The sequence below is a fragment of the Gavia stellata genome, chromosome 1 (assembly GCF_030936135.1).
Source record: "Gavia stellata isolate bGavSte3 chromosome 1, bGavSte3.hap2, whole genome shotgun sequence".
NCBI lineage: Eukaryota > Metazoa > Chordata > Aves > Gaviiformes > Gaviidae > Gavia > Gavia stellata.
Genome location: NC_082594.1, coordinates 59753771 through 59766088, shown reverse-complemented (window position 1 = coordinate 59766088; position 12318 = coordinate 59753771). Strand labels below are relative to the sequence as shown.

Genomic DNA, 12318 nt, shown 5'->3' with positions numbered 1-12318 from the left:
TTTTAGGCACTCCTAGTACTCAAAGATGTTGATACACTCAAGTAAGACAGTCAGAGTGCACCAGAACCGGCACAGTCAACCAGGCTTACTGAACCTGAAAGACAGCGAGGCTTTAGTGGACATCTAATAGCACCCTTCCAGTACTTAAAGAGGAGTTTACTGAAACAATGGAGCCAAGCTCTTTATTGCAGTGCACAGCAGAAAAATGAGACAGTGGTCATAAACTGAAGTGGGGAGTTTTGAACTGGATGTAAGGAAAAAAATGACTGGAAAGATCTGAGAAACAGGGCAGGCTGTTTAGAGAGGCTGTGGCATCTCAACGCAAGACCCAGCTGGGAAAAGCTCTAAGCAACCAGCTTCAAATTCAGTGCTGATCCTATTCCAAGGATGAAGCTGGATGAGATGATGTCCCTAGGTCCCTTCAAACATGAAGGATTCTATAAGGGGAAGAACAGGATATCTTTAAAGGTTCTCCTCTCTCCCTACAGTACATTTATTCACACTGAAGTATAAGTAGTACAAAAGCATTTATGGGTCTTACCACAAGCTTCCTTGTGGTTGTCTGAAGTGAGATAACCCATGTCAACTTTCTGCCTCCAGCTCTGAAATCAGCATTGCTGCTTTAATTAAAACAACCACTTTCTTTGGAGGCAGCCAGACACTAATAAAAAACTGCTGTCATTATGTAATATTTCAGTTTCCAATATCAGGAAATAGTAAAAGAAAATAGTCTTTTCTTGTTAAGGCCAGAATTAGAAAGGCCATCTAGTTAAAAGCAGATGTTTGATAACCATTAGTACAGTAGAATCCCTCTAAAACCATGGCTGGTAGGTTAAGTAGCCAATAAATAATCAAACGTTGTTTGATTTTACACACAAAACCAATATCCATTGCTTTAGGTTGACTGCAATTCAAAAAAAAAAATTATCTAGTCACAGTATTTTATATATGTTTACACATGCAGCTGGAGTGGAAATCTGTTTACAAAAAAAACCATTTTTTAAGAAACACTGTTCTTCACACATCCAGTTGACTCCTTCCCCTTACCTGAACACTTCTACAGCACATACCTGTGCAGGACAGCCCAAGGATGCCAAACCCATACACTCCCATTTTTGCAGAGCAGTCTGACAGACCAAAGGCACTGCTTTGGGAAGGCAATAAAACTCAACGTACAGGCTTGTAATAGGGAATGCTGTCCAGTTTTTTTTAAAGCATCATCCTCTCATACTGCACATCTTAGCTACAGCTGGAATAATATCATAATATTTAGAGAATCTAACAAGATTTTCATCACTGGAGATATGAAGATGTGAAGGATGAAGCACCAGAAAGTTAACCACAGTGAGTAATTCTGTAACAGTAGCAGTTAAGTCATTCACATAGGTCTTTTCCATTTCCAACGGCTATTTCCATGTCACACCACACAATATATTTAAGCCTTCTTTTAATATTAATGCATAGCCAGTTGAGACAAGAAAAATTTTCAACTATCCTGAAAATCCAAAAGAATGTTTCAAACAAAATTAGTTTGTATAAGGCTTTTTTCCCCAAATAGCATTTGTAATTAATCCTACATGACAAAGCCAAAGCAAGTTTACAAATGAAAATATTATCAACATTACTTCACACTCGTCTTGCATCTATAAACCCTGAAATACAAAAGGCCATTCAGATACTGGCTTCTCAGAGTCTGCCAATAGCTGAAAATTAGTTTATTTTTAGGATTACATGGTTTTGGATGCAGCAAGACAATATCCAAGATCAACAACTTTTCATGAGATATTAAAACTAACAGATATATTGTTTTGTCAGTAACAAGTTGAGTCACCTTCAAAACGCTCAGTTGGATGTTCTTCAGACAGAAAAAGGAACAATCTTGGTTCCATAATGCAATTAATAGACACATACAACAAATCTTTTACAACCTTACAGATACTTCTTCAAGACAGACTATAAGAGAAACCCAAATGCTCTATTTCATATGTAAATGCAAAGTAAATGTTTCTATCTTCAGTTCTCTTAATCTCACTTATCTTCCTCCAACACATACTTCGCCAACTTCATTTTGCCTTCATTGCTGCTTACCTGTAAGTGTTAAAATAAGCATTTCTCCTTGATATAGGATCAGTAACTAGTGTTGATCTGTGACTCAGTCTAGGTGTTCTTTCTCTTAGCACTTTTCAGATATTTCTCTATAAAATTACACTGTAAAGACAAGGCTTGCATAACGTAACAGAAAGATTATTATAAGAGCACCACTGGCAAACAAGGAGCTCAATGGTATTTCAAAGGCTTTCCACAAACAAAGCAAGCATCTCAAACTAATATCGCTAAGAATCACTGGGTCAAATAATACAATTAAATTAATTTTGTATGTGAATGTACAAAAAATAACATCTCTAGCTGGCTTCTGTTGATATCAATCAGCTCCATCAGGTGACTTGCTCAACAATAACCACAACTTTTCTCAAAAAAAATGAACAATATGATTTTAAATCCAGTTTTCGATTTTTAAACAGTTACTTTAATTGAGAGCCTTTGCTCTTTTCTGAGCAAAAGAAGTCCAATAGATGCAATTGCTGCCTGAACAAGATCAAGGCAGTAATTTTGGATTCTAAAGCAGTGGGAACAAAGCAGGTTATTCTACATCTTCATTGTAATGCACAAAACCTTATTTTCCTATTTAGATTTGAATACAAATGGACTAGAGGTAGCAAGGTACAAGAAAAAACGACTTCATGTTTTCCTTAATTCTAAAATTTAACTGCTAGCCAATCATTGTCCTTTTTTCCAGTTTTAGGTTTTGACAAACAAAAATTTAATAGGGAACACAAAAATATGACAGGGAAATCTTGCAGGTGACTAAATTAAACTGACAAAAATTTGAGTGGCTTCCAGCATATGTGCTGCTCTCTCCATGCGGAAAGGAAAACATCTAAAGGGCTATCTAATTTTGGATCAAATAGGCTTTTTGTTACAAGTCTGAAAAATCCCAAAATGCATTTTTATGTAACGTCAGTGGCACCTGGGGTTGAAACCAGGCTCCTCACCACCTGAATATCAACAGAGAATGGATTGTAAAACTTCTCAGATCAATAACAAAGCATCTTGAAGTGTTCAGGATGCAGACAACCATTAAGAGACATGAAAATGCCTGTGTGTTGAAACAAACATTGTTTCAAACAGGCAAAAGCACAATAGTTTGCTGAGACAAATATTTTAAACACAGAAGTATGCAATTTATTAGAGCACATTCTGGAAACACCATATGTGTTTCCACACGAATAATCAGTCTCATCAACTTTAACAGAACTAATGGCATGCATTAATGTTTGAGAATCAGGGCCAATACGTATTCTACCTAACACACAGACAATTAATAAATCAGCATTCTGAAAGGCACACAGCAAAATGTTGTTTACAGTCTATCACTGGACTAAAGGCAGTTGTAAGTGTTGGTTTTTTAGTCAAATTAATGGACCATGTTTTGTAAGATTTATGCAAAAATTAATTTTAAATAGACACACGCAAACTCCCAAAGTATACCGCTCACTATACAAAAGGGAGAAAACCAAACAATATCCAATTTCTCTGTTTAACATTTCATATCTGCTCAACTGTCAGCTCTCAGTGGCTTAATGGGACTTTAGTAACTGCAGCATTCATCAAGGCAAGCTTTTGGACAGCATCTCACCTGGTCTCTTCATCATCCCAAGCGATTCTCATGCCTTTCCCACCACCACCTGCTGAGGCCTTGATCATGACAGGGTAGCCTAACAGCGGGGAACAATTAGACAGAAGTTCAAACTTTGTTCAGTTGGTCAGAGGAACATGACAACTGACCACATGTCCAATAATGCCAGTAGACAATAACTTCGTTTATTAAAACACTTTGTTTGGAGGGAGAGGAGAGGAGATTTTTCTTTTCAAGACTTAGCTGTCAGTGCAGTGATTTCTGAAGCCAAGAAAGGTTGTCTTCTCCATTTCATTTATACCAGAAAAAAAAAAGCACTGAATGAATTATTCCCAAGTAACAAAGTGATTTATTAATAAAGGCATTTGACCTTTTTAAGTTCACATTTCTTTAGGAACAAAATTTTATTCCTTTGTTACTGCTGAAGTAAGCTATAGCTGTGATAAAATTATTAAAAATATTACTAGGAAAAATAAGCAGGAGATCTTCATAAACTATTAGTCAAGAGATTCAGTAAGCCAACCTGTATCTTATCAACATTTCTGGTCCAGCACATTTTAAATAACAGAGCACCTCGAAAGAGCTGTAAGGCTCAGATATTATGTAATAGTAAGTATCACAGAAAACATATTATTACATTTTTTTAACAATAAAAAAAGATTTTCCCCAAACTGACAAGCAGTAACAAAAAATGAGCAGCATAAATTTGACAGCGTTGTGCATAACTGGTAATATTTTACTCAGAACAAGATACCTTAATATGGGTATGAGTCAGGACCTTAGTTTTCAGAAAGCTAGAAAAGTACAGTAACAAAGTATGCAGTTTAAAAGCAGATTTAGTAACGATTGTTTATTGTAGTACAATATTTTAATTCAAAGCAACTTCCTAAAACAGTTTCTTATTCCTATCAGTGAACTTCACACATTTCTCCCACATGACTGTACAGAAATTTGAAAATTAAGGATCTGATCAGAAAGTTTTTGACATTTCTAGTATAGCAGAAAATTCTTCAAGCCTTTGGTCTCCAGTATGTTTAATGAAAATCATAACATTAAGCCAAATATCAGACCAGCTGATATCGTCTAGCAAGAAGAGTCCATCAGTCCTTGCAGTTGAAGACACATTCTATAAAAGGCTTTGATCTGGGGACACAAAGGAACATTAATATGGTTCCCAATAGAAATGGTCAAGTCTGCTATCGTATGTGTAACTAACATTTACAGTTTCTTTCTGGAATGTAGACCTACTCTTGCTCTGTCAAGTGACAGTGATGCAGTACACCCACCTCCTCCCCAAAGTCATTTGACTGAAAGGAGGTTCAGGAGAAGTTAATTAAAACCAGCAAGATCTGGAAACCTTTTGCTTCAAAAGACCAAAGTGAACACAAAAAAAAGTCATGATACAAGCATAAGAAACAGAGTAGTGTTGACTGGAAGGCAGGAAAGCAGCAACAGTACAAGAGAACATTAAATTAACAAAAAAACAGAAAAAAAAAAATCAATAAAACCATTTCCAACATAACATGTTATTAGACTGTGAAACCCCATGCTACAGATCATTCATGTTGCTGAAAGCTGCAGAAAGGTAATAGATAAGCATATGTAGAGCACAAATCAAGTTCCTATAGGCAGGGATGACCAAAAGGCTATAAATCTTCATGCTTTAGAGTCTAAAGTAATCTTTAGTTATTAGGTATAAGGGTAAGACCAAACAGAGCCATGCAAATAAGCTTGCTAGACTGTCTCTCACATTTTCCTGTGAAAAATCTGATGCTGCCCACAGAGGGGTATGGCATAAGTCACAGAGTTCGATCCAGAACTATACTAAGTATTTTCAAGGCCTCTACAATCCCAGAGATAAAGTGTCATGCACAGAATAACTCTAGATTGCATACAGCGAACAGCAAAGTTCAACTCATTTTCATGAAATGCAGTATCTACACAAGTACAATTTATTATGCTGTAGATGCTTTTCCAGGTCCCTGGCAACTGCCAGGATCCTAGATGAGTCACTGGCTCTCTTGAAATAAAGCAAAAAGCACATCTTGTGTGATTTCCATGCAAGAAATGAGATTTAATCAGGTAACACTAGCAAACTTACACCTCTGGCAATACTATCACCAGCTGGAGACTCTCTCCAACTCAAGAGTCTGCAAGTCTGAAATTCTGAAATAAGGATTGTTTTAAGCCTTATTATGGCAAATTCTCTATGGCAATTTCCATCACCTAATCTATCTTATTCAGTGTTACATGTACTTGAAAAAAATCATCATCAATTATGCTAACAGTTTCAGTCTAACAATATCAGTCTCTTGAATGGCTTGCTGATTTTAATTCTGTAAGCAGGGTCTAGTCCTAATTTACTGTTCTTTTGTTTCGACAGCAAAATAGGCACGTTGGCAGTGAGCCTTGGTGAGTCTTTATGCGCTACAGAATATAAAAGTTCATGTATCACAACTCACCTGGTTAAATTATCAGACAGGCTACATGGCTTACTGGATTCACTCACCAGGTGTAGGACCACTTTGCTTTCCCCCTCCCCCACCTTTTATGTATACTGATTACACATCAACCACACTTGTACGCAAGGCAGTTAAAGATTCCAGAGAGCCACAATATAGTTAAAAAACTATTTTTTTTTTTTTTAAATCAAAGTAAGGCCTGTTTTGAAAAGATACATACTGCTTTTTAGGTTGAAAAAGAAAAATTCTTCGCAACAGACCTTCAAGTTAGTATGATGATTAGCCAGCCCCCTGAAACTAAGACGACTTGAACTTTTGCTCAAATATGCCTTTACTAGCTCTCTGGGGCACTGAACTAAGCTAGACAGCAGTTCTTCGGCCAATACCAAAGACTGGTGTGTGCTAAGACACAGAAGACTTTGTAGAATCTAAGTTTTGTGTACATTCTGGGTACAGGATGCTGGGATCAGGATGCGTTACTCATCATTCTCCTAACCACTTTTGCGCTCTTCAGCAGCAATCAAAATTGCTGAAGTATGCCCACATGGATTGGCTGGATTAGTTGTGGGAAGGGAGAGGCATGCAAACAATTTCTAGTAGCATTTATAATGACCCACGACAACAGCAATGAAGACTCTCACAAAGCAGGCACATTCTTCAGTAGGTGTTAAGTTTTCAACCCTTCCCTCAAATTAGATGCCAATTTACATGAAATTAAAATTGCACGTAAGAATAAAAATTACTCTTGTTTTATAGTTTTACATTCTTGTGATGTATCTGAAGGATGGGTCTAAAAAGATCTCAGAAGGCAAGAAGGTAAAAAGCTGTCAAATTTGAAGATCATCAGGCATACTTTTGCTGTTAAACAGATACTATTTAAGTTAGGACTGCTTTGTTTCCAGAGCAGTTACTATTCTGAGAATATGAATGGTAAAAGGAGTAAACAAACTTCTGGTGTCCAACAGCTGTTACTTCCCACCCTTTGCCACCAAGGTTTTAGGTGTCATTTAACCATTTTTATAAAGCTGCAGGTACTAGACCACAGAATGCATTGAGCAATATCAGTCTGAGCAATATTGCATGTAGCAATACCAGATTCTTTTTATATCCATTATTGAAAAGCTAGTACAAACTACACCCATGCCAAATGAGATAGGACATAAACACATTTTTTCACCTCTTCAGTTTTGTAGAGACTTTCATTTAGTTTAACTGCCTGCATTTCATAGTTGTTCAATCCTTTCAAACTGAAGAGTAAAAATTTCTGGAGTTTCATCGATGCTTCAGAAATCAAGAAGCCAGCAGTTCTTAATGTACAACTAACAAACAGACTTAAAAGTAGCACAGGAAAAGAGCCAAAGTGATTAAGCACTACAGAAAGGATCACAAGAGAAGAACAACCCACACAGACAAATAGAGAAGAGAGACTGTAGAAAGGAGCCTATACTCCCTATTTAGTCTAATATCTCTGTCACATTCTCTCTCAACAACTTGGGAGAGCAAATCTCAAATGAAGGGCGAAAGGTAGGTTTTACTCCCATACTTACAGAATTTGTATCCATAAATAACAGTCACTGAAACAGGTAAAGGCAGTGTCTCAACCCTGAAGTGCTACGCTTCACTACTACTGGACCTTTGGCCAGAACATAGCAGGGAGAAGCAGGAAAAAACACAGGCAGCAAGAGAACATTACACAATGTTTTAGAGTTTTAAGTCCTGACCCACAATGAACGTTTCAATAATTACTTAAGCATTCTTGGAAGACCGAGGCTCTAGATAAGAGAAATTAAAAATGATATGCAATTGAATACTTTTAGATTAAGTGCCTTGTGTATGAGGACAAATGCGTTATATACATGAGACTTTAATTTCATCCTATTTTAGATCCTTTGAAATTACAAATCATTGGGGTTTATTCTGATCAGTGGTCATGGTTAGACACTTAACCAAACTGATCAACTGGTCGAAACATGGGTGGGCAAAAAGCTAGAAAGGACATTTTTCTTTCACTACATGGCATCATAGTACAAACCTTTTTCGTATCAAAGTGGTTTAAGAATTTTCCATCCAGATAAAGCACCACCCAGCTGTCTGTAATTGACTTTAATATCTACAGATTTAAGACTACCTTGATATAATGACCTCCAAAGTGCTACTGATATCAAAGACAGGAACCAGTCAACAGAATACCAGAACTCAGAAGAAAATTAAGCAAGCCACTGAGTGTCTTCTGACTTACATTAATCAAAACTGCTTTAAAAATACTCGCAGGGAATCTTTAAAAAACAAGAGAAAGACTATTGAAATGAAACTGAACTGAAATAGAATCATGCTACTATGCCTTTTTTAAGGACTAAAACCTATTTTATTTACAGTCTTCCTCCAAACATTCCAATTTGGTTGATAACCTCTTCCTTTCGTTTCTACTCCCATGACAGTGATGAGTGCTCACTTGATTTCCCAACAGGGACATAAAGGCTGACCCACAAAAACTGACTTCAGTTGTGTCAGCCTAAAAGCCAACCAAGCCTATACCAAGAGGTTTCAGGGCAGTTAACAAGTGCAGGGTAAAAACCCAAACTTAAACTCAAAGTGGAAAGGTGTTACATTGATGAAAGTTCATCCGCATCAGTGCCAGTCCCAATTTCTGTTTGGCACATAAGGCACAGCCATACCTTTTGACACAGGTGAGATGTATTTGTAGCTAGATGAGTAAGAGAAGCTTCAGATGTACCTTTGAATTATGTACCTGTGATGAACCTAAATAGCTTCTCACAGCTACTGTCTCTTAAAATGAAAATGCAAAAAAAAGAATCCTAAGAAAAATCTCTTATTGCATTAGATTCTTCTTCTAGAAAGCATTTAAGAACATGTGTAATTTCAAGCATATGGTTAAATATTTTCCCTAATATTAAGCTTCAGTAAATAAAAGCCAAAACTCATTAAACACAGATTATACTTAACCTTCATCAAAATGAGTCCCAGACAGTTTGCTGGTTGCTCTTTTCACCATTCTGTAAGATATTCAGAAGCTGAGTAGTGACTTTATTCCAGAAAGCACAGAAGAAAGGCTGGTGGTCTGGATGATATTCAAGCTAAGGGCAGTCCACACAGTGATGAAGAATGAAGATCGTAACATCACTGGTGTCAGCCTCCATCTAGAGAGAAATGTACCACGCCTAACTTCTGACTATCATGTCCGACTGCAGATATACTTTGAAATAACTCCTTTAGTGAGTTACTCATTATTGCATATTACATGCATTCCACAAATCATGGCTGCACTTGTTCTGTAAAGTCCAGTTTGTAAAGCTAAAGTCTGATGGTTTAAGAGACAGGGCGTTAATGCCTAGATTCTTCCAGCCCTATAGGCAAGAGGGAACTTAAAAACTATTAAAACATTATTTGTTCTATAGGGATTACTTATTACACATTCAATTTAGTCAACCATGTCTGCTGAGAGGCACACAAATCCCACCATAGCTAATTTAAGAACTTACCAATTTCCCTTGCAATTCTGACAGCTTCATCTGCATCCTGTAAAAGCAGGAAATGAGACCCAACGTTAATCCCATCAGCCATTGCATTATGTCCTGAGGGCAGTCATATATTGCACTACTGTCTCCTCTGATTCATTTAATGTTTGATTTTACAACCTTCTGACCCTTTTCAGCTAGAGGAATGTAAAATTAATACCATCAGTGGAATGTAAACTCTACCTCATCATTAGTATACTGAGAAACTCAAAGCAACGAGAAATCAGCTGACAGGAAACACAACCAGGATCGCAAAATTATTTTCTGCAGTTGTAGGAATTTAATGCTAGAATTTAGAAGTTTACAATCAATAATGGCCCATAAATCAGATCGTTAAAGTTTGTCCACTGCCAGCTTTTTTTCTGTCCTCACAGGTATTTCTCGTGTTTTCCTGCTTGTTGTCAGTAGGGGGAGTTGATTCTCTATTGTTTGGGAGCGATTCAGCTTCAGGAAAAAAAAAGTCTTGCAGAACTTCTTTAAAGACAAGCGTTTCACTTTTGCACGTTTTTCATTCTAAAGACAGAATAAACCTTAAATGCATCATTTTAAACTGTATCTGAAATGAGAAGATTCACATAATTGTTCCCATTCAAGACTCCACACATTACTAGTGTATGGCAATTAGAAAAATCTTTTTGTTGATGCCACCTATTGCTTCAGCTGACTCATACCACTATAGCCTGGTACAGGAAAAAGTACTAGGAAACCCAGAGAATAAAAAACAAAATACTTGCACTTGTGACTTCTTAATAACCAAATCTCTTCTCCTGCAGTAGTTAATTCTGGTTTCTTCTACTGATAACTATATTGCCATTATACAATACTAGAAAGGAAAAGGGTTAAATTACAGTGGCACCGGTTACGTTTGAAAATTCCATCCAAATTTGCTAATATTTATACTATTCCATGACATGCATTAAAAAATTTGTATGGAAGGCAGTAATGTCTGGAAACCACCAGCTGCTAAGTGTGTCTGAAACTATGGGGGCTGACTTATGAACATTAAAATGAAACCTGATATTTTTAAAGCTTTCAAGGCAATCCATTTTAAGAGCACCCAGGTCAGAACTTTCAAAAAAAAACCGTAAGAAATGTTCATACCTGGTTCATTTATGTCCGATAATAAAACAAAATCCTCTTTAAAAGTCTTCAGTACCTAGTAACAGCCCCATGAAGAATAAGGGGGCTGGCAGGGGAAGTTGTCAGAAAATTTAATTTCCTTTCATTAGCTAGTCTGCTCCACAAATCGGTGCTTGTTAAGTTCAAAGCAGTCCTGAAAGCAACATCAGTTTTAAGTCTTTTTACTCCAGTCACATCTGTTAATGAGATTTTTCCAAATAACAATTGTTTTTAAGTCAAGAGATAAATCTAGCAAAAAACCTTCTCCCACCCCCCCACCCCAAAAAAAAAAAAAAAAAATATCAGGGTTTACTGTTTTATTACACCTTGCTGCTTTCCATGACCCTGCACCCTCCAAATTTTAGCTTAAAGGGATAAAATGCATGAAAAGGGTCATTTAAGAATGTTAGTGGTTTCCACACATTGAGTTTGAAGGTTCTTTGTTCCTGCCTGTGACAGTTATGCGAGAATACTTCCCCTTAATAGCCTCTCTGTCAGGAAGTGTTAAACCTGCCAAATGCAGACAATTAGAGCCTCTTGAACAAAATGCAGGAAGAGTGATGACTGATGAAGAGCCACGATTATAGTCGAGAAGGAAACTTTTACATTTCTTTTCTCTTGCAAATTCACTCATATATTTGCAAAATAGAATTAAGAGGGGGGAAGCAAACAGGGTAATTTTTTTTTTTCCACATAGTTACCTGCAAACAAGTGGCTAACTGACACATTGCAGTCCACAGGAAGACAAGCTGCAAATCATTATAGGGGAACTTTTCACTGCCACTGTATTTTTATACATGCATACAACAACTTCAGCGGCATCGTATCAGCAGCACTAATTGTCTCAGTTCTGGCTTGAACAGACTGAAGTCATCTGCCCAGCACAGTTATTAATTTACACTATTTCAACATCTGTTTCTTTTACAGTTCTAATATATTAGAATCCAAACTCTAAGATTAAAAAAAATAACCAATGCATATTCAAATTCTTTAGCCTTCAAAGAGTGTTTCTGAAATAGAAAACAAAAATATGCTGTGCTTTAAAGACAAAAACTAATAAACAAAAAATTAATAAACAACTCACATACTGAAATCTCTGGTAAGTCTTTTGACCTTTTTCCCTAAGAAAGTATGTTTTAGTGTGATGCATTTCACTTGCAGATTACATAAATACAGCAGTAGTTTGAGTACTCATAAAAAGTTAGGACAGTTATTTTAGATTTTTGGTGCAAAGAACTTATGATAGATACACAACATTTGCCATAAGGGGCCAAAAACTGAATGCTATGGACACTGCAATAACACACAAGTCCATGTGTGCAAAATACACAAAACCACACCGGTACTAAAAGCATTTTGAATTTTTTTTAAAAGCAAAAGCCCTCAATGATTTACTGCTATTTCCTCCAAAAACACATTAGCTACACTACCATTTTCCCAAAATAAACTGCAGATTGTAAAGAAATATATAATTTTAGCACCACCTTTTATTGTACAAATAAAA

At 36.5% G+C, this 12318-nt stretch overlaps 1 protein-coding gene across 1 annotated transcript in view; it reads right to left on the bottom strand.

The window, feature by feature from the left end:
* The window catches only part of PCCA (propionyl-CoA carboxylase subunit alpha), a 302331-nt gene that overhangs the window by 193543 nt on the left and 96470 nt on the right, over positions 1 to 12318 (bottom strand). The window contains exons 8-9 of the mRNA XM_059832438.1: positions 9660 to 9696; positions 3698 to 3776 (exon numbers count right to left, since the gene is read on the bottom strand). Coding sequence (XP_059688421.1) covers positions 3698 to 3776; positions 9660 to 9696 — 116 coding nt within the window. The remainder of the gene's footprint in view (positions 1 to 3697; positions 3777 to 9659; positions 9697 to 12318) is intronic.